This window comes from Phaethon lepturus, unplaced genomic scaffold, assembly GCF_000687285.1.
Source record: "Phaethon lepturus isolate BGI_N335 unplaced genomic scaffold, ASM68728v1 scaffold3268, whole genome shotgun sequence".
In the NCBI taxonomy this organism is placed as follows: domain Eukaryota; kingdom Metazoa; phylum Chordata; class Aves; order Phaethontiformes; family Phaethontidae; genus Phaethon; species Phaethon lepturus.
The window spans coordinates 21,488-44,771 of NW_010555384.1; the positions used below are offsets into that span (position 1 = coordinate 21,488).

Genomic DNA, 23,284 nt, shown 5'->3' on the forward strand with positions numbered 1-23,284 from the left:
CTTCTTTTGAGATGAGACTCAGATCGGTAGGCAGAGAGGTAGTATCCCTTTAACAGACTAGTGGCGGGGGGCGGAATGTTTATCGGCGTGCAAGCTCTTGTGCAGGTCTGAAACAGAAGCAGTGAGCCACAAGCTCCATTCAGTTTGGAAGCAAATTTTCTCTGAATTTAAATTGTTTATTTTATCAGTTAGACCTGTTAAGTGAGAAGTATAGTTGCCACCTGTCAAGTCATTGTCCCCTGTGGGACAGAGAATGGGGTAAACACCCACCATGGAATGTGGATGGGTGAGTTGCATTTCAGGAAATATTTTTAGCATGCAACAAAGCCAACAGTTCTAGAGTGTCTATAATTTTTGATAACTTAATGAATTTTAGTTTCTAGGCTTGTCATTTGGCAACTGGACAGAAAAAAATTCTTCCTTGAGACTTTCACTCAGAGATCAGAGATGGCATCTTTGACAATGAAAACTTTATCTGGCTGGTCATGTTTCTCTCCTTTGAGTTTGTATGCGGGAGTTGGTATATAGTGGTTGTTTCGTATTGGCCTTGTGGAAAACATGTGGCTATTTAATACACCGAATGAAATATTTTACATTCAGTGACAGGTGTAAGTAGCATCCCTGGACTTTGAGGGCTGTATTGGAAGGGTCATTGTAAAAAGTTGTGTGGGGTTTTTTGTGCTTGGTTTTTTTGGTGCTTGTTTTTTTTCCAAAAAGTTTGAGAAACTGAAGCTGTCACCCACAACTTCTTTTGGTTCTTAAACTGAAACCTCCAAACCCTTGAGGGCTGAAGGGATTATTCTTCTTACCTCATGCGTAATGTGGGCAATAACATTTTGCTTATATATTACTGTAGTACACACAGTAACTTGTAGTCAAACTGGTTCATCATCATAGTTTAAAAATCTGTCCATTGTTGATCTGAAAGGTCCAAAGTACCACTTGGAAAGGTCCAAAGTACCACTTGGTAAAGTGAAATACCCTCTGGTTTTAAATTTTAACAGGTTAGCTTTGAACAGGAGGCTGGACGAGATGTCCAGGGCTCTTCCAATCTAAGCTACTGTGGGATTGTAAGTAAAATATTCTGCCAATGGTTTACTGTAAAACCACCACATGTGATTTGAAAATACAGTCCTTTTGTTGCTTTTACTCACTTCTCCATTTCAGAGTAGGATATATATTTTATTAGCTAATGAAGAATACTTCTACGGTAATCAGAAATACATTATGTTCTTAATTTTGTCAGCTGTATTAGCTTTGTAATATTTTGCATCACACATCTTAATTCATCTGGCTCCTGTCATTGGTGGTAACCAAGCAGTATGCATCTTCTCTATCCCTAAAACGGGGAGTTGAGAAGCAGGTGTTAAATGTGTTTACTAGTGATCAGAGCAAGGAACTTGGAAGACAGTGTTCTGTTTTTGGGGCTACCATGTTTTAAAATTATTATTTGGCTCCCTGTAAGTTTCAGTTTACAACCAGTTGGGAAAATAGCCAGCCAGAGACTTGTAAAATCTCAACTGAGTCAGAATGAGTTAAGGCATTATTTGGTGGTAGAGCAGTACGTTCAGACCTGAGTTACAGGCCTTCTAACCCTTTCTTTTGTACCAGGCTTGCTACTGCTTTTGAGTGGGTTCAACATGAAAATGGAAGCAGGCCATTCTTTTTATTTACTTCTAATGCGGTTTACAGTGCTTGTGTTCATAGTTTAAAATGATCTGCCAGGTTGAGTGTAGCAACTGAAGGCACCATGCCTATCCTGAAAGCCTACCTGCTACGAGGAGAAAGAGCTGGCGGAAAGGTGGTTGGGTGGGGATGGACAGGCAGGGTGTGGATGCACATTAGGTGGAGTTAGCGAGGCTCGTACAGTGGGGAGACCTTTCCTTTGCCATGCAGCATGAACGGGTGGATGAAGGAATGGATGCTCCATCCCTGGTAGTGTTCAAGGCCAGGTTGGATGGGGCTTTGAGCAGCCTGGTCTAGTGGAAGGTGTCCCTGCCATGGCAGGGGTGTTGAAACTAGATGATCTTTATGGTCCCTTCCAACCGAAACTGTTTTACGATTCTGTACCATTCTGTGAAGCACACATGGCAGTGGGTAGGGGAGCTGGGAGGGAGGAGTGCAGCTGTTGTTCTCTCAGCCTCCCTATATTTAAAAAAAAAAAACAAAAAAAGGTGGGTAGGGAAAAGAAAAGGCCTAATCTGCTACCAAGAAATTCTAATTTTATCTTAAATTGAGGGAAAGCAGTCCTTTAACACTGGGAGAAAGGAGAGAGGTGGTAAAGGTGACTCTCTAGCTTGGTGGGAGCAATAACACCAAGAGGTATCACAGGAAGCAAGACTCACCGCTGTGTTCCTGGAGCGTGCTGCTTGGGGTTCTTGCTGGCCTGTCGCCCAGCTGTAGTCTTGTGGAAAGAAGACCACTTAAACAGGTTCTGTTAGAAGAACTGTGCGGCGGCAGAAGTATTACTTCTGGCACAAGTACCGCTTCTAGTCGGTGGTGTGGTGGGGAAATACACCTGTGAATAAAATGCGAATTTTGCTTGTGCTGCCATGTATTTCAACTGGAGGAAGCAGAGCTCATAGCAATATCTAGCCACATGAGGGTGCTCTTGGGTTTCCAAAGCTGCTGAGCCACTCAACTGGAACCTGGGAGAGGATCTTGCTTTTAGGGCTGCGGTAGTACTCGAAGAAGTGGTGAATAAACAGAGATTTTGGAAAAAATCTTTTCCTTTGTGGTGGGAGCCAGAATAATTAGTTGTTTTAATAACATCAGTGATGAAAAATTTAAATGTTCAAATACAGTTCATTTGTCTGCCTATCCTGTAGATCAGGGAACATGTGTGCAGCAAAGCTGCGGCTTCAGTTTGATAGATATGAGAAGCTTTTGCAGTTGCCTACTTCTTGAGCGTGCCACATGCTATTGTATACTTGGTCACGTCTAGATCCACGTGCTGAGATTTGTTCTTTAAACAAGGTCACAGAATAATGTGGCTTGCAAGGGACCTCTGAGGTTATTTGGTCTATTTCCCTGCTTGAAGCAGGTCCAATTAGATGAGGTTGCTCAGGGCCATGTCCATGTAAGTTGTGAGTATCTCCAAAGATGGAGATTCCACAACCTCTCTGGCACCTGTGCCAGTGTCTGACCATCCTCAAGGTGATGAAGTTTTTCTTCCATCTAAGTGGAATTTCCCCTGTTGTAACTCATGTCTGTTTCTTCCTGTCACAATGTGTGTTCAAGAACACCTTGCCTCCGTCTTCTGTACACTCTCCCCTTAGATAGCTGTAGGCAACAAGAAGCCTCCACTTCTTAAATCTGAACAAACTCGGTTCTCTTGATGTACCATTTACCTCAGCCCTTTAATCATCTTGGTGACCTACCACTGGGCTCATTCCAGTAGGTCAATGTCTGTCTTGTACTTGGGAGCCCAAACCTGAACATATTACTCCACACACAGCCTTGTGGGTATTGCATAGAGAGGAATAAACACTTGCCTCCATCTGCTTGCCACCCATTTGCTCAACTGTACAGCCCAGGAGGTGATCTGCTGCCTTTGACATGAGGACACACTGCTGACTCATGCTCAAATTGTCTGCCAGGCTACCCCCCACTAGTCTACAAAGCTGCTTCTCTAGGGAGTCAGCCCCCTGCACCTGTACTGTGGTGTGGGGTTACTCCTTCCCAGCTCTCTGATAACTCTGAACTCCGTGGTATTCCTGTCAGCATGTATGTCCAGACTAAGATCCCTTTGAATAGCAGTACCGTCCCTCAGTTTATTACACACTCCCCCTAATTTGGTATCATTCATGAACTTACCGTCATCCGGGTTGTTAATAAAAGATGTTAAAGAGTGTTGGCCCTAGTATTGATCACTGTGGGCTGCCTTGTAACTGGTCATAAATCATATGTTTTTCACTTGAGAGGAAATTCTTTGAGCCAGATGATCCAGCCAATTTTCTACCTTTTTATTGTCGATTTACCAGTTGATATTTTGCTGATAAAATTACAGTAGGAGACTGTCAACAGCCTTACTAAAGGCACTGTAAAAAATGGTCACTGCTTTCCTCTTGTTGTTAAAGCCAGTCATCTCATAATAGAAGGCAATCAGTTTTGGTCAGGTGCAGTTTGCCCTTGCTAAATTCACGCTGGGTGTTCCTAGTCACCTGCTTGTCCTTCATGTGCTTTGAAATGGCTTCCACAAGGACTTCGTCCATAACCATCCTAGGGATGAGGTTAGGCTGACTGGCCTGTACTTCCCTGAATCCTCCTCCTTGAAGATAGGTATGATTTTTTTTTCCTTTTTTTTTTTCCTTCTTTTCTTGCCCTGCCTGTGAACCTCTCTGAATCACCATGACTTTTCAGAGATAATAGAGCAGCTTTGCAAAGACATCAGCCTGTACCCTCAACACCCTCAGATGCTTCCCATCTGTGTCCCATGACTTGCATAAATCCATCAGTCTAGGTGCTACCGAACTCATACCTTCCCTGTTCTGTGGATATTGCCTCACTCCCTCAACCTTGCTGGGAGGGCTCAGGAACCGCAGGGGGCAGGCCTTACCAGTGAAAGCACATCAAAGCATTACTGATGCAGGAAGGCAACAGGTCAGTTTAAAGCCGTGGTGAAAATTAGTTGTCTAGCTTTCATTGTGATACCCTGATTTGCTGCTTGTCTGATGTCTTTCAGTTCCTGTAAGCAAAACAGGTGAGAAGAGAAACGATGATTTTCTAGATGATGGCCAAGTTGCCAGTCAGTGCAAAAGGTATAAATAATGAAACATTTAAAGGGTAACTCAACTCCCCCAAACTTCAGAATAAACTTTAAAGCTGAGGTGGTTTTAGTTGTTAGTACAGATGCATTGATAGTTCACTCCCCCCCCTCAAGTGGTTTGTAACACTGGATGACATGGTACGTGCTTAAAGAAGCACGGTTGCCCAGCGCTGCCTGCTCAGACATAATGGATTGTCTAGACAGCTTGCCAGGGAAAAAAAATTCTGGCTGCAGCACATTTGTAGGAGCTTGTTATAGATCCTGGCACATCCACATTTTGTGGATTTCCTGTATTTTTAAAGAATGTTATCTTTGCATTTATGTAAGTGCTGTAGAATCAACAGTTCAACACATGAACACATCATCAGAGTCAATATATCAAAAGTTATGTCCTGTACAGGAGATGGGGGCATAACTTGCACTCAGTTTCTGCTGCTGACTCTTGTACATGGACTCCATATGAAAGACAGACATGCTGTCACTGTGGAAAGCTGCTCGTTTCATATGTTGAGGCCCTGTGAGCATCATTTGCTGAGGACTTTTGCCTCTGTTTACAATTTGTCTTAGTCTGTTGGAAATGAGCCTACTGAGATAACCATACCCACTGCAGTATGTGGAGTGGGAGGAATGTGCAATGCGGTCACCCAAAATCTAATACTTGGAAGTGCTGAGCTGGGTGCCAGCTCTCACTTGGTCCCAATTAAAGTGGTGTTACAAGGGGCTGGTGTGACAGTAGGATGTCTGAGCTGACCTAATATGAACTGTATGTGGAGGTGATGTTCAAGGTACACCCTGATTGCTTCACTCAGCCTGATTTATTTTTTCACTACATTTTATGTTCTATATGTTTTATTAGCCTCCTTTTATTTAAAGTGCATTGGGAATATGAAGTTACTAGTTTATACTAAGCTAGAAATAGGGAATATATTTAATAAGTCTATGTTTCTGAAGCTCTAATTTATAAAATAATGACATGTTAACAAGACATTTCCTTGTGCTGGATATTGAAAGGCATTTATCACTGAAGCATCAATGCTTTGCCATTTTCATTGCTGTATCAAGGGAAACCAAAATAAAACCTTTTCTATTTAGACGCAAATGTCATGCTTTTAACCTGTAATGCGCTACACTGACCATCCTTGCCTGAGAACAATTAGAGATAGCTTTATTTTACTGAAAGGTTCCCACCTTCCCCCCACTCCCACTTTGCAAGCAGTAATGCACCGAAGATACATTTGTTGGAAAAGGGTTTTCAAGCCCTTGATGGACGTTTCAAGTGAGAAAGAAGAAAGATCTTCGCTACACTCCAGTTAGCCAGTCTCCCTGGGCTGTTTGCTTTTGGGAGATGACACAGGAAATTCCATTTTATGTCCCAGCTCTGAAGCAGGAAAACTAAGCAGTGGAACCTAGGTGCTCTGTGTCTGTATCCCATGGGAGTAGTAAGCAAGGATGAATCAGGGCAGGGGCTTACCTGCTCCTGCTTTCCTGTATGTCCTTGATCCCCTGTTGCTGTCACAAGAAGGATGCATGCGGTTGCCTCTGTTTTGCCCTCACCCCCCATTTAGTTCATGCCTACCTCTGCCTCTGAGTGCTTTTACCCTTGTAAAGACTGTAACAGTCCAGTTACACAGGAATTACTCGTCGGTTCTGTTGCTGTGTGTTGGGGAGATGTGGGGTGTTATGGAAAATGGCATAGGCCTTGGCATTTAGTGGGGAGGCTGTTTGGGAATGCTGCAGTAGCACAGACTTGGCCTATGTATAGAAGATAATAACTAAATACTCCTGCTCTGTTGCACTTTTGACAATATAAGAAATTTGTTTCTTCTGAACTTTAAGTATCTTTTTCCTGTGCCCATATTCTATCTCATCTTCACTGAGACATGACAGTCAAACTTTCGAAGATAGGCAGTACATCATCTTCTCCCCCCACCCTGCCACCAGCTTGATACTTTTTACTATTGCATGGACACTAAATAGGTTATTTCAGAAGAGCTGGTTACGTTAGCTATTGGGACAAATATTTAGACATTTAGTGGTGTGACAGTGCAGAGTGTTCAGCAGTGCTGGCTTACGGCCATGTTCCAGACCGCAGCCTGGGCTGCCGGAGGGTTGTACAGTACATTGCGTCAAGGGAGAGACAGGATTAAGGTGGAAGGATTTTTTTGCAAGCTGTATCAGTTCCTGAATTCATTTCAGAGTCTTGTCCCACAAACAGCAGTTCCTGCTTTAAGGCCCAAGGCATCTTCCTTTGACTTGCAAGGACTCTAGTTCATTGAAGCTGTGATGAGGAAGTCTTATATTGTAAAAGATTTTTTTTTTTTTTCCTCTTTGTGAGAGTGGTTGGGTTTGGAGCTGCCTTTGCAAATCATGATTTAAATTAGCAAGCAAGAAATATGGGGATAAAAGAAATTATTTTGTGTCTTTCATTTACTTTACTAAAGAAAGCTTGGTTCACACGTGATGTGTGCAATACAGTCATCATGCTGTTTTGTTGCTGATGAAGGAAACACAATACCTATATGTTTTAGGACTGATACAGCATATGTGATCCATTCAGATTACTTTTTTTTTATCATTTTAAAAATAGATTAAATGGTCATCTATTAGATTACTTTTACTTGTAACTTATTTCACACTGGTTTTGGTTGAAAATTGATTTCAAATAGAAACATGGAATAACTTATTTAAATTTGAAAAAATGTAAATAAACTGCAGTGTTTGCACTGAATGTATATTTTGTGGAAATACGCTTTTTTAAAAAAACAAAGCAGATATTATTTTTAGATAGATTTTTAGTAAAATTAATTTACTCTTTTTTTTTTTTTTCCTGGTCATCTTATCCTTCTATACTTTCAGTCATTAGTCAAAGAGAGAACAAAGCAGGTGTTAACTCAGCTCCCAGTCAGTTTCTTATTGTTTGAATAAATGAGATATTTTTATGAAGCTAAACTGAAAAAGTAAAAAATTGTTCTTGCAGAAGCAGCTCTGGTTCCAGTGCATCAGCCAGTAATTCTTTAGATCTAGTATTTGACTCATTAAAGCTATGCAGTAGATGCTTAGTGATTTAAATGATATTAATAGATTAGCAAATGTAGGCCTCATTAGAAGTGTGCATAATCACATTTTGAAAATCTAATTTGTTTTATTTTTCGGGGTAAATGTTTTTAACTTCAAAATTTTATTTTGTCTTGTTACTAAAATAATTATATACAGTCTCTGTCTGCACAAGGAGATGACATAATACTGAGCGAGGTTGGGGAAGAAAGGATGTAACTTAGCTGTTCCTGAGAAGGTGCTTCCTGTATCCTCTTGAATCAACATCAGAAAAGGTGTAATTTTTCGGTGAATCATGAATTTATGGTGGGGGTCAGGGTGTATGCAGTCTCCCTCCAGACACTCAGATTGCTAGTAATGAGCCATTTTCCCTCCTTGTGGAGGGAACTATACCACCAGTATTCCTGAAGTTATGAACATCTCCTTTTATATGCACTTATTACTGCCCTCTTTGCTCTGCTCTGTGATCAATATGCATTACCTCTACTGCATTGGGATCCTATGTTCCCTCCCATGGGTAGAGGAAAAAAATCCAAATCCCAGAATTCACTTCTGGCAGATTTGTTTTTACTTGCATTGTACATTTAAAAAAATGGGTCTTGCTCATCTTTGATGATACCATGGAGGCATAGAAACTAGTGAAAGGAAGACAGATCCTGAGTATTTCAGAGAAACATTTTTTATTTTTAATAGTCGCTTAAAGCTGTCCCTTTTTACTATTACTCATTGCAACTCAAAAGCCTGATGAGAACTTGGGAGATAAAACATTTTAAATATTCAGAACATCCCTGTTTCTTTGCTTAAGGTGTAAGAATTTCAGGATGTTTTTTCCATGAAAATCATGACCAATAGTGTTGTTTCTAAAATACATAGACTGCTTTGGTTTTTATACACACTTCAGTAGTGTTTGCAGGCTTGTTCTATTTTTTGTGTGTGCATAGTTAATCTTTAAAATTTGACATCTACCTTTATATTTGTGATAATAAAAATGTTGACATCCCCTCCTTAATTGACTTTATAATAGCTTGCTTTGTAAATGTCACAAACTGTGCAGTTATGGCTAGATAATCTTTTTCCCCTCCTTATGCCCAGTTTCTATAGTCTTTGAAAACAAACGGTTGCTGGTCTTGAAATTCTCTGCTTCCTCTCACCCCCCATTTTTTTGTCCATTTATACAAACCACCAAAAACTTGGAATGACTCTTTGCTTATGCTAAGGTTTTACACTGCTGCGCTTTCTTGTCTTTGCACCCCTTGGCATGTAAAAATCGGGAGCAGTTATTTCAGAAAATTTCTTTTGCCTTAAATTTTTTATTGTGTCTTCAGAGACACTGTTACTCCCTTGTGCCTTTCTTTACCCCCTGTTGGGAGTAGGCTGTAGTAGAAGAACAAGTAACTGTGCACTCAGGGAATAGACCAAACTTAATATCAAAATGGCTTAAAATAGTCCTATCCACAAGTTCCTCATTAACTTTCTATGTGCAGTAGATGTCAAAGAACTGCTCAGTCTTTGAAGAATTTTAGTGTTTCTTCACAGAAGAACAGAGAAATGTAATGAGGAATTTGTGGATAGGACTATTGTTTGAGAGCTTGTAGTTTATGGTTCACCTGTCATCATTCTCTGCGTGCCCTGCACTCCTGAGTACGGGATCTGTAAGGGACACAGCAATGGGGGGCAAATCCCTGTATTGCTCAGCCAGGAAAAAAAAGCACTGTACCTTGTGGTGGCAAAGTCATCTCACTGGTGAGCACTGCCAGTGCACTGTCTTCTGCCTGTTGTGGTGTGGAGGTTTTTTGTTGTCCTTTTTAAAACTAATTCTATTTATAAAGGGGCATAACAGCCAAAGTCTTTTGTCTCCAGCAGGGGCTGGGTGCCAGGATGTTTGGCAGCAGTGCCAACCTAACATATTCCTGATACTCTTTTTTTCTGCTTTCTCCCCACTCATTCTTGCCCCCTCAGCTGTACTGACGGAACAGTTTGTGGGATTATGTTTTAAACCAAATAAGGAAGCAGATCTGGCTTAAAATGCAGGCTTGTTCTTTTTTTTTGGTGTTAAAATCTTAAAAAAAAAAAAAAAAAAAAAAAAGCCCCATGTTTTTGGGTTTTATTTTTTGGGGTTAAAATTTAAAAAAAAAAAAAAAAAAAAAGCGCCCATGTTTTGTGGCTTCGATGAGAAGTACTTCAGTTGTCCTGCTGCGCTTAAGGGGGATGAGAGGGGCTTAAATTTCTGCTGGGAAACATGAACAATTTGTGAATGCACACCTGTGTCACTAGCAAACTTTTCATGACGGAACAACTTACTTAAATCTACCACTATTACCTTTCTTTCCAGATCTTGAAGGTATGTTGACTGTGGAGCATTAAACTGCAGACACAAGGTGTTCATAAACTCTGTGGTATTCAGAAGTGCATCTTGCATAACAATCACTGCTCATGTCAAAGCAGGGATTTATCTGTGGTTAAACTAAACAGCTGGGAAGTTGAAGGGGAAATTCTGTTTCAGGGTAGCTCTGTCTCGTTTGGCTCCTCCAGTTACCAGTGCTGTAATCAGTAAGGCAGTCTGCAAGCACTCAAGTGAAACTCTGTACCGATCTCCCTCCCTATAAATTCTTCCTGCTAATGCAATGAAGTAATTTGTGTGGAAATTCCTCCTGTTTGGTCACCGTATACAGTAATTTAGATCTGTGCAGACTTGTAAATAGAGTGAGTTTTGGTTTAAAGGTTGTGAGAGAGCACTGCAGGCATATAGGTTCTGGAAAACCTTCTGCTATCAGAAGTTGTTTTTCCTCCCTTTCCCTAGAAAGTCATATGGAGATTGAAATTATTCCCAGTTTTATCTATCTATCTATTTTTTTTTTAAAGCAGATGATTTTCCATTGTTAACTTCAAAAATGTCAGTATGCTTAAATGATGTTTATGGTAGCAAATGAGAAATTTTAAATTGAGATTTTTCTGCTACTGCTGGTCAGAAATTTGTGACTTGATTGTTGGGGATGAGAATTGTCCCTGGTGAGTGGTCACATCTTCACAAACAGAAATTATAAATTGTTTGATCAAAATTGTTTGTCTGGAAAGGACAGAATTGATACTGAGAGGACATGCTTCCTGATCTGACTAGGCAATAGCCTCACGACTGGATGCTCCTTTGGGACATGGAAGAACCTAGGTGGAAGGTCCTTAATTCAAATGAGAGCTGTTAAAAATTGAACCTGTTACACAAATCCTATCTGTGTATTTGCCTTTCTCTTTATCCACCTCCAGATTTTCCAAAGTCTTGCTTTTTTTCCAGCATGGAACAAAAATCCAGAAATACCAATTTCTTTTTTTCAAAACAGGATTCTTGTTCACTTGCCTACCGTATTATTCCTAACCACAACAGATATTTGAAAGGAAGCCCTGTGAAACGGAGTAGATTGTGTAGTCATTTTGGGATATTGGCATCTTTGTAATGCAGTTCAGATGATTAAAGGAAACATGTCGGACATTTTCGTGTGTGTAGCAGGGACTGGGCAGAGGAGAGAGGCAAGTGAAAAAAAAAAAAAGCCTGAAGCTTCCTACAGTTTCCTACATGCTTGTGATGATTTTGAAGCATTAAACTATCGATACTAAAATAGGTCATTCTGAGGTTAAGTGAGGCAATTGCCAAGAGATGTTTAGAAGGCCACATGACATTATTTTAGCAAAGGAGGCAGCTGCACAAGGCATTATTCTGTTTGGATGCTAAATTAGTAGGGGCAGTTTCTGGGGGCTGGATTTTGTCTTGGCTGGTGGTGGGTTACCTAGGAAACAAGGATTAAACTTTCCCCCAAAAAATCCTAAATGAGGAAAGGAGTTTATATTTTTAGGAAGACTGTTTATCTTTGTTGTATACATACTTACACATGCATGTATGCGTGCCTGACTTCAGTATCGGGGGGGGGAATCACATAAATGCTTTTTTTTTTTTGGTGTCTTCACCATAGAGAAGATAGGGTCTCAAGTACATCAAGCTCAGAGAAGGCTGAAAAAGAGAGACATCATTTATCTTTAGGCAAGTAGCTGCCTATTTAGCATTTCTCCCAGAGATCTGTAGTTCAAAAGTGGCGATGAAGTATTTATTACCTGACAGTTACTTCCAGAATTTCTGGGAGTAACTTGCTGTGTTATACATGCAGCCTGTCATTGTAATCCCTGGCATGGTGGTATCTGAGGCAAGCCTGCATCTGGGCTAATGCACAGCTTGGTTTTGTAATATTTAGAAGACCTTTAATTGCCACCTTTGAATGAGAAGGAGTATGATAAGTGCATATTGTCTCTAATATTATAGTAGTCTTGCTGTCTTCTGAGACTTAAACTTCAAAGTTTCAGTACTATTCAAAATAAGTTCAGTTGCTTTCATAGAGAGTTTGTAACTCCAACTACAAGAATTTGGAGCCAAGGCTGCCTGCTCTGCAGTGCTTAACTTACTCCATTATAGTCTTTTGTCTGGAGGCCTTTGTGTACTGCCTGGTAGGGCTGTGGGTGATAGCTTAGCTAAACCATGCTGAGGATAGTGTAAAATATTGTTAAAATGACTGTAAAAATAGTAACTTGGAACTACACGTTCTTCTTGCTGTGACATTCTCATCATCCTTGCTTAGCTTGCTGTCAGAAAAAGAAGTTTCTTTCTATAGTTAGTATAGGAAGGCGTATCTAGCCAAAAGAATGAGCTTGGCTCTAATCTGCCACCTTTATCATTAGCACAGTTGAGAGCAAAGGCCTTACTTCAGAGCTGTGCTTGCAGGTGGAGGATTGGGGGATTTATTTCTTTAGTTTGACTTTGGGATTTTTGGTGGTCTTTGCATAGGAAGTGAGCAGAATCAGGAGTGTTTGTAGTGAAAGCATTGGCTGCCCAGAGTCATCAAAGCTCTGCTGTGGTGCTCCCAGGGCTTCCCATTTCACTCCCGTGCTGCTCCTTGAGAGGAAGACTTCCTCCTGAAGTCCGTGCTCTCTCCATCTCACCTGGTTTTTAAAGCTGTTTATGCTGCTTTCACTCCACCTTTCAAATACATAGCTTATTTTCTGTGGCACTAATTCCTTTGGGCCACAGCTACCTCATTCCAGTGGCTTTCCTAGCCCCATGATCTGCCTAGTTATTAGGCTGTTCTCCTTCATCAGTCATCTTGTAAGTCAGCTAATAGCTGCTTTTGCCAGCTGTTGAGGCAATCTCATGGAGACAGTGACTAAGATGAACGGTCAATACGTTGGAATAGAAAGAGGAGAGACTTGTGTACTGAACAGGCAAAAGTAACAGTAACACAGGAGATGGTATCCGTAGTGATGTTACTGAGGAGGCAAATCTTCACAGAAGAAATAAAGTCCTATAACTATGTTGATTTAGATAAACCTAGGCTTAAGTTAAGTGCCTTGCCCTAGTAGCAATATTAGTATGTATCTGTGGTGGTTGTTGTCTATCTTCTTTTCTTCTCCTAATCGTACTGGCCTGCTCTAGGAGTACGGAAGACATGGTGTTTTCTCTCAGTTGGACTTGGGAAGAAAACAGAATTTGGATGGAGTATGTTGCACAAGGTTAAACTGGTAGGGGGTTGCAAGTGCAACCTGCAAGATTGCCTTGAAAGTGTCTGCTGTCTGGAGAACTCAAGGAAACATCCTTGCTTTGGGAGGGACTAGGCCAGAGTACGCTTCTGCAGGCTTTTGATGAGGGGAGTGGGGAGGGAGTTTGCTTCTGGCTCACCCAAAATTGGTTATGCTTATTCTACAGTAATGTGCAGAGATGGCTGGGCTGAGCTGTGCTGCTCCATGTGGATTTCCCAGCTCAATTGGCGTTTGCTAGCAGTCTCTGAGCCTAACAGTTGGAGCCTTGTTCACAGATACCATACTTGCTAAAACTTCCTCTGTATTAGAACAAAAAAACCTGTGTTCTCCCTTGCTTGCTTATATAATTTTACTTTCTTTTTAATGCTTCTAACATTAGCAATTGTACTGTGAGGAAGAGGTATATATGTGTATGCAAGCATATTTAAGTGTATATATAAACACACACACAAATTAGAATTTTGACAGAGGCTGGTAACAGTGCAGCGCAGGTGATGTAAACAATTCTGCATCCTTTTGTAAGACAATGGAAAATGTCAAAGATGAGTTAAAGGTCGACCTAATTTTGTGGGTTTATATAACTGCATTTTTCTCTAAAATATTTTATTCTCTTTATTGTGAGACTCCCATAAACTGAGGCTGTGTACAAAGCAAATTGCACAGCAAAGGCTGTCAGCTGCACAGGATGTGCCCAGGGTATGAAAGTTTTTTTTTTCATTCTTACTTGTCCTGTGTGGTGTTAGTAGCAGGGGTAGAACTTTCAGACTAAGTGTAACTTCTTAATTGCTTTTCTTTAAGGTTCATAAAACAGTCAATATAGCTGTTATTGCTAATTATCTCTGGTCAAGACCACTGTGGTACACAGTATTCAAAGGTTTCCCTTAAACCAAAGGCTGTAAAATCAGGAAAGTAGCAAATTAATGGGAAAGGCAGGGTGATATTAAATAGAGTGTGTATTGTTTGACTTTTTTATATGTAACAGTGCATTTGTGTGTGACTTTTTTTTTAAGTAGTTATAACTAACATGTGTCTCTTAACCTTGCAATTACTAATTCCCTTTGGTGAGGAGGTAGAGGACCTGAAGTGGGAGGGCAGAGCAGTTGCTGATGCTTGGGGGTATGTAGTGCTGGGGGACAGTATGGAAGATGAGTGAGAAGCCCTGAAGCGAGGACAGTGCTGGAAAAATTTCAGCCCACCTAAGTATAATTTTTTTTGAGAAGGAGGAAGGAGGGTGGGTAATAACCCTGATGATGGGGAAAACCTGTGAACTTGATGTGACAGAGATCCAGCGTAAGAGATTTTAGAAACTGGTGACACCACACAAAACTGAGGTAAAGAAAACCAAGGCAAGTACTTGCCTTCAGACTAGAGGAGATGACTGAGGGAGACGGGGATGATGTTGATGTAGAGGAGGTTTCATCAGAGTTGAGCTTCTAATCTCAGGTGTTCAACAGTCCTCCACGAAGTACCAAAACCGCCAATGAGCTTTTAAAAACAAAGGTTCTTTGTATGAATCTTCAAGGTTTATTTGGGTGATGCTTTCAGTCTTTTTCTCTGCAGTTAAGATTTGACAGCTTTCCCCTCTCACATGAAAATCTACTTGTTATTTTTCGTTAACTAAAGGACTTTGTATTGGGGCTCTAACGAGAGTCAAATACTAAGAGGACTGGCTCTATTGGAACTCTGACAACAGTCTCCATGTGGCCTAGGAAAGGCACTGTATGGGCCAAAGGATGTAAAAATTGGATTTCATTAAATGACAGTAATTTTTTTAGTATAGGCTAGAGTGATATTTTTCTGGAATGTTTTGCTCCCATCTTAGACGTGCTAGAGAGGAAGAAGTGACAGTGTTTGGGTACTACCCAGTGTGAAGCCAGATGACAGTAGCCTGTAGACAGGAATGTTGTAAGGTAAAGGCACATAGATGCTCAGGTACTGTGGCAGGACTGTGCAGATACTTAAAAGTACATAGAGATGCAGAAATTCCTAGGTCACAGGCCTGAAGGAATGGGGACTGAGAATGGCGATGTTAGCATCTTTATAGAGACTATGCAAGATGGTGGATTCCTTAATTTTTTTTCAAAAGGAGAGTGGTTTGGATCAGAGCCAGGTGGTTTTGGTGCTAAGCTCTCATTTCTTCTCTTTTGTACCATGAGTGAAACATGACAAGTCCCTTTTCAGTCCCAGTGAGTGTAAAAGAAATGCTGGCTTCAGACAGCATCTTGCATGTTTCTAGCACTTCTTAAAAAAGGAAGAAAGAAAATCTAAATGTATCAATTCTCACTGTCTGCCTGTAATGCTGCTTCCTTCCTTCTTTCTGGGAAGAAAGAAGAAAGTGCCTAGCTGGATATGTAGTTGATGAAAGTGAGAGAAGATGTTACGGGTTGCCCAGTAACAGTCACGCAGAGCCTTCCTGCTCTTGTCACCCCAGATGTTTCCCAAGTGCCCTGTGGGGAGCGCAGGGATTTCAGAACAGAGGAGCAGAGAAACCCACCTGTTGCCTGTGAGTTGCTCTGAATGAGCAAGGTGGGGAGTGCTGTAATCCTGCATCTGTCTTGAGATGAGGCATCTGAAATCATGATTGCCAGGGAGACAGGTAAATCCTGAGGCAAATGCCTGAGGATTTGCCACAGCTGGAGGACTGCAAGCGTAGAAGTCTCCTTCTCAGAATCCATGCGCCTCCTGTGGCAGGTGCCTCCCAAGTCCTTTTCAGAGGATGTGGCAAAATTTATTTATTTTAAGATGCCACTGCAAAGTGCAGTGCCTGTGTGTAGCTTGGAGCACTCATGGTGTGAAAGGTCCGAGTTAATTTCTTTTGTCAGTCTGGGGATACAAGTCTGTGTCTTCCAACTGTCCAAAGAGTTGCCCTTGTTGCCAGGCTGGGATGAGGAGGGGCATCATATTTCCCTGCTGCTCAGAGCTGAACCCCTTTTACAGCAGAGACCACAAGCTTCTTGAGAGAAGCAAAAGAGCAAGTGAGGGAAGGAGGAGCCTGCCGCACTGTAGCCCAGTGGTTAAGACCTACAGGCATTGCAGAGTTGTAGGTTCCAGCTCCTGCATCCTCAAACTGTGTGTACATTTTACAGTAAACAGACCATGTATAATAACCTGAAATAATTCCCAGCCATGGCTGCGTTTTGTAACTGTTCCAGGTTGGCTGCAGTACCATTACCAGGCTCTTTCACAGCATCTAAGCCATCAGGTTTGGATTCTAGTGTTGTTGAGGGAGGCGTTGGACATCTGACTGCTCAGGCTGGATTGCTTTGGTTGTGTGCAGAAGTGGGTTGTGACAGGAGCAGTCAGGTCAGGTGGGCGGGCACTGTGGTCCAGAGTTAGATAATAGAAATTGGAGGTTCTTTGAACAGCAGTCTCCCAAAGCCAAGACTTAGCTGTAACCCGGGGGGAGGAAACTACCCAGGCATCTGTTTAGAAAGGCACTCAGGAGTAGAGACTGTCCAGCATGCTCTTAGAATGAGCTAGTGAGCAGTGTTTTTCATACATGAGGTCAGGGGTTTGATTATGGGAGGCAGTTTGGGTGAATGGCTATAAATTGATGGTGTTTATAAGGAGTGGGAGGGAACACAGTAAAATAAAACCAGTAGCTTTCATAAGAAGGAAAGAGTTAATTTCCTTGGTGAAGCTAAACAAAGGGCTCAAATGCAAACTCTCCCACCTCGAAAAGACGGAATGTAAATTGCAAGCTCTTCATTAAACTGGAATGCAAGAAGCAACCAAACAAAAAGTGGGAACTGGATCAAATGACTAGAGGCAAGTCTAAGTGAATGTAGTGCAAGGATGTAGGTACAGAATTAGAAAGGTCAAGGCACAAAATGAGATGCAACTAGCAAGAGAAATTGAGAGCTACAGTAAGTAATTTTTAGGATGACAAAGTCTTTGCTTCACTTTCCCAAAAGGAACAAGGTAGCTGACTTGGTATAAAATGCTTCTTGACTAAAAATAATGTAACTGTTTGGAGCTCTTTGTCATCCTTAAGTGAAAACTAGTACTGTGGACGCTGTGTCATTTGGCATCTATCCCACACCAGAATCTTGAATTTTCTACTTGCATTTTGACCTGACTAGTGCTAACCATGGTTATTTGCAATGCTCTCTGCCTGCTTTACATTTTTTGTATCTGACATGCAATGTGCCTTCCAGAGGAGGTCTTTTAATCTCATCTTTCTTCACCCTCAAGCTGTGTAGACTTTTCTCCAGTCAGTGCACAAAGAACCTGCTGAGCCGCTCCTTCCCCAGCATCAATAGGATTTTCCAACGTAAATCTCTCATCTATCAATGGATTAACATGTTTAAAATGCAACTCACTGAGTGGATTAAAGAGCTCAGGCATGGGTAATAAGATATAGTACCTTTCACTGCAGTAATGCCAGTTCAGATCAACCCAAGATGTTAGTGACTGGGAGTTACCATTTGAACTGCATCAACTGAGTATGGTTATAAACTCATGTCATGAATTTCTCTCTGGGCAGGATGGGGAGCTAGTGAATGGAGCAAGCTGGGCAAGCAAGTTCCTGCCCATTTCAGGGAATAGAAAGATATGCATCCAGATTTAATTTGGACAGATTTTAAGATATTTGATAGAAATAAATTGTGCTGCAGTGGGATTTCTTGTTTTGTCCTTTTAAAGAAAAGGGGTGATGTTTGCTGAGGGTGGAGCAAAAATCCCAATATCATCTTTATTAGTCATAATTTTCTTCAAATGTGAATTATGTTTGCAGTAATACTTAGAACTTTTTTTAGTTCTGCAGCGCAGGTGACATGGCCGAGGGCACTGACTGGTATCCTCTGGCTACCTTCTTGGGACAGTTGTAGCTATATCCACCTCTCCCTTCTACTGCAGATTGCTCTGACTTTTTTTTTTTTTTTTTAAGGGACAGCTCCCTTTTGTTTTTAAGCATTTAAAAGCCTTTTTTGCATATACTTGTCACAGTACTTAGCACAACCAACATTTTTTTTCTTTGAAAGTATATAAGCTCCTATTACAGAAGTAATGTGTTTGGACCCCCTTGAGAAGGGAGCCACTTGGAAAAATGAGTCACAGTCTATTTCTAAACCTTGAAGTGATGAGTATGTGATTTTTTTTTTTTCTCCCTCCTTTGAATTTTTGAAACCATTTGTCAGAGAAGATGATCTGCAGCCTTGGTTAAAAAGAAGCAATCATGTGGCAAAACAGTTTAGGAGTTCAAGTAAGGGCCAGAGAAACTATGACCCATATGAAGGGTCAGGTATGCTGTTCTCCTTTTGTTTTTGTGGGTGTTGTGGGGTTTTTTGTTTGTTGGGTTGGTTGGTTTTGTTTTTTTCAGTTCAGTCATTCTTTTACTTCTTCCTGGAAGTAGTTGGTAATGCAGAGTTTGGTGATGTGTAGTGTCCTAAAATAGACGTCTGCATTTTGAAAATACATCTGTTAAGTAGAACAATTAGTGAGTATGCATTGGTTTGTTTTTAAGATAGTTCAGATGGGGTTTTTTGTAAGGTTTGTAAGGCTACAATTGTTCTTATGTCATTTTGTCCTTTTTTTTCAGGAAAATGTTACCAAGCAAAATTTATAGCAGAAACTAGAACTTACTTATAACCTATTATAGTGAAATGGAGACATCATGGTAGTTTTGAGCAAAAGAGAATCTCAGCCTCTTTCCTGTGCTAGTAATTAACTTTCCTGCTTCAGCTGAAGTGCTGTTTCACATGATAGTTTTGTCATCTGTGTATGTTACTATAGTAGAGATAATACTTAAGATTTTCAGGCAAAAGATGATGAGTAAATTATCATCATTACCACTTTTCTTGGCTGCCTAATACTAGGTTCAGGGATGTTAGTACTTATGTGAATGGAAATGGACTTCAGTGCAGCAGTACTGAATACGCATATGAACAGATGTCGTAGCAGGAGGCAATTGCGTGTTTGAGAGTTTGCATGGGTCCATGGATTTTGTGACTGGTCTCATGGTAGCTGTGTGAACGTTGACTTTTTTCTTTCATGAACTTCCGAAACTCCTACGCCCCCATGTAGATTTAGTTCTTTCATTTCTATTGTGAAAATGAACTTGGGGAAATAAGGATTTGGTGTACAGGGATGGGTATTTTGAAAGGATCCTTGAGCATGTGGAGAATGTAGGAGGAGACACGGTGTATGCAGGGTAACTCTGACAGCTGGTGGGAGGGTTTAATGGGGGGGGGGGGCAAGGGTCCAGCATGCCCAAGGCAGCACGGCAACCCCATCCAGACCAATGCTGTTGAGTCCAGGATTCAAGGTGTAATGACTATATAGCTATTTTGAGAGCCAAGAGGGTCTCTGCTACGGCTGGAACTGTCTGGAAGAGTGTGCTTAATGTGTTCTTGCCTATGGCTGCCACCAGTTGCTAGTTTTCAGGTATGGGTCTGAGACAGTATCTGTTGAACCCTGTATCAAAGTTGAATGACCCTTGCTGGAAAGTAAATGCAGATTTTCCACCCAGCATCTTTGAATGCGAAAGCTCTGAATTCATTTTAAACACTTGCCTTTTTAAGGGTTGAAAGTCAGTGCTAGGTGTCTGTGAAGAAACTAAAGGCTGTGTGAAAACATCTCAGAATCAAGATTTAAAGAAATAATCTGGTAAAAGTAGCAGTTATGTCTTACTCAAAAGTTATCAATAGCTCTCAGAATGGAGGTTGCTTTTTTAAATGGCCTGTAACCTCACCAACTTGATCCTTCTCTTCATCCTCTTTTCTTCTGCTGTTTGTTATTCTGTCCCCATTGTAAGCCCAAATGCCTCTGTCCCAGAGAGCATCTCTTGCTAATATAACAGTTGTGTAGTGTCAGATTTGTTGTGTTGGGTCAAGTCACTTGCTTGGCTTTGCTCATGAAGTTAGCAAAATTAGTGTGAATCTACTCTGTTACGCTTCTTGCAATTTTATGTTATGCCAGATGTAGGTCAGGCAAATGAAAGGAATGGGAGTTTTGGGTGTCTCGTACCTTCTATCTTGTCAGAGGTTCTTCTTGACTCTGCTTCTCCCCAGAAAATGCAACAGAGATAAATTGAAATGGATGTTTTTCCTGCCATTGTGGTTGTCTTGTGCCTTCTTTTTTCTGTTTCATTCTGTTTTGTTCTTCCTTCATCTCCATAAAGGAAAGCATTCACAAAGCTCCAGAAATAAGTGATGCTCACATGCTGTGTGGGCTGTGCCAGCACTGAGTCTACTTTGTGTCTAGCCTTGTGTCCCTGAATTCTGAGGCTGAGGAGCCATTGCCATAAAATACTGAAGGTCAATGTTACATTGACATTGGCTTTGCCACAAATTATTTAATTCAGTTCTGGGTGATAGCTGACAATACTACAGGTTGGGTATGGCTCCTGGCCAGTTTTGCCTTCCTGTTTGTGTGGCAAAGTAAAATGATTCAGCTGGGTGCAGTTAGTAGTTGTCTTGAGGCATGGGTTTGCCAAGTATTAAAAAGAGGAGACTAGTAAATAAAGAGTGAGGGTCAGGCTGATAATGGTATGAAAGTGTGAAAAGATGCAGAAGATGAAACTATTGTTTGGCATGTATATGTTTCCTTAGGCAGCTAAGTGCCTGTACAGATTTATTGCCATTTCACTGAATTTGTTGTTAGTGTTAGCAGAGGTCAATGTCTTCCTTGCCTGAGTTAACAGTAGGACTCTCTTGTAGCATTCCATACTTCTGCTGAGGAGGCAGCGACAAATCTGCTAGTGATGTTCCGATGTGTTGCATATATTTGGGCTGTTAGAACGACAGTTCATTGTCTTGATAATTAACAGATTCCAGTTGGTCTGAGATAGGTATTTTTAACTTCAAGTGCTTCTAAGAAAGGAGGACATGAACAGCACCTGCTAATGAACAGTTATTTCACAGTTCTTATTATTCAGAATTATGTTGTTCATTTGCTATATAGTCAATGGTAATGGGGTTGTATATTTTATTATTCATCAACAAGATAGCTACATATCTTCCAGTGGTATGCTGTTAATATGCCAAGCAAATGGCACGGTTAGTTTGTTCTTTCTGTCATTTTCTCAAGAGAGGATATTGTATTTTGTGGTATAGCGTTTCATTCTGATGGATGTAGAAATGGTTGTGCAACCCTGCACTCATTGGTACTGCCAAGGCAAGAGGGAAGCTCATTTTGTCCTTGGAATGAAAAGTGACATCTGTGGGAGCGGTTGTTCTAGGGGGGATTCTTGTCGCAGTCTTGTACCTACCTCAGTAAAGCTGTACCAGCTGCACCTGACAGCTTGCCCTTCACTGCAGGCAGCTGCACTGCACCAGGGAACAGAGCTGTGGACTTCAGGTGACCTTCTAAGCAGCTTGGACTGAGGCAGTCTGAAGGCAGAGATAATGACCTAAGAGAGAGAGCACTTACACTGATGTGCTTGGGGCCTGTACTTAGTATTGTGAAGTTTTTTGTGAAACACTTCCTATGCCAACTCTGCCAGAGTCATATCCAGGGTTCTTCATGTTTGATACCTGAAGGTCAATGCTTTCTCTTTAATCATCTTTGTAAATATTTTGGTAGTTTGCAAGTCTTTGTTTCATTGTTTCTTTATTGCACACCCCCACCAAAAAATGTTTTCCAAATCAAGACTCCTATTTTTTATTTTTCTTGTTTGTTTTGAGTTTGTTGAGGTTTTTTGTTTGTGTGTGTTTGTTTGTTTTGTTTTTATTTTTTTAATCCTCTCCCTCGTTTTCTACCTTCCCCTATCCCCAAAGACTGACAGTGGCTCCCTCACACTTCCCAGTTCTCAATTCTACCCTGATTAACTTTTGAGTCCAGTTGGGAAAACTTACTCTGTTCTTCCTCCATTCCTATTCTGTTGCAGATTTTGACTTGAACTATTTTTGGCACTGGAGCAAGTTTACAGACTACGTGCAGTGTGTCCTGACCTTCACTGGTGTGACCGGTTACATCACTTACCTCTGGCTTGACTCATCTGTCTTTGTGGAAACGCTGGGCTTCCTTGCAGTGTTCACTGAGGCTATGTTAGGTGTTCCCCAGCTCTACCGTAACTACCAGAACAGGTCTACAGAAGGAATGAGGTATGGTGTTTGTCTTATGTAAAACAAGTAAGTGTGTGCATGTAGGTAAATCTTTGTGTAGCGTGGGAATGCTTTTCTAGGCAGGGTAATGTCATCTTTCTAAATTTTAATTGAAAATACAACAGCTGTCAGAGTAGATTCTCTGTCAGTAGGAGATGGTGCAGAACTGCTGAAGGCAGTGGGAGCTCTGTTACACCTCTGAGTTCTGACCCATTGTCCAAGTCCACCTGGACAGTTCCAAGGTGGAACACATTTTAGTAGAATAGGCATGTAAAACTACTGTTGTTGCCATTAGCAACATACTGTAGTTCAACTCAGGCTGTGCTATACTGGTCTACACATTAGAAATGGATTAAAGAGATCTTGCATATCAAAAGTAAGAAGAGAAAGAAAAAATTTTGAGCCTGCCGCAAATAACTGTTAGTCTAACTCACATATTAGCTTATCATTTTTTCTCACATATCTACTCCTCACTTCTTCATAATACATTATTATGTATGTAACAAATGACATTTATTTATGTATAAGAGCTTGTAACTGACATTTAAAAAAGCTCAAATGAGACATTTACAGTCATGACAGGGAAACCCTCTGTAAACATGTGTGGGACAGAAAACTTTAATCTTGTGCCCACTGTTGGGGCGTTAAACTAGATTATCTTTTCATACTGTTTACTGGATATCTCAATCATAACAGTAAGATTTCCAAATTGCAAAGGCAACTTGTAAAGCCTTTTAAGAGAGAAGATGTTCACTGTAGTGCATCAGTGCACTGATCTGTAGAAACAGCATGAAATTTGGTTTACGGAGTGCTGTGATCATTTGTGACTCTAACTCTCTTCTCT

At 41.0% G+C, this 23,284-nt stretch overlaps 1 protein-coding gene across 1 annotated transcript in view; it reads left to right on the forward strand.

The window, feature by feature from the left end:
• The window catches only part of PQLC1 (PQ loop repeat containing 1), a 66,995-nt gene that overhangs the window by 21,486 nt on the left and 22,225 nt on the right, over positions 1–23,284 (forward strand). The window contains exon 4 of the mRNA XM_010292126.1: positions 22,224–22,440. Within this exon, the coding sequence (XP_010290428.1) occupies positions 22,224–22,440 (217 nt within the window). The remainder of the gene's footprint in view (positions 1–22,223; positions 22,441–23,284) is intronic.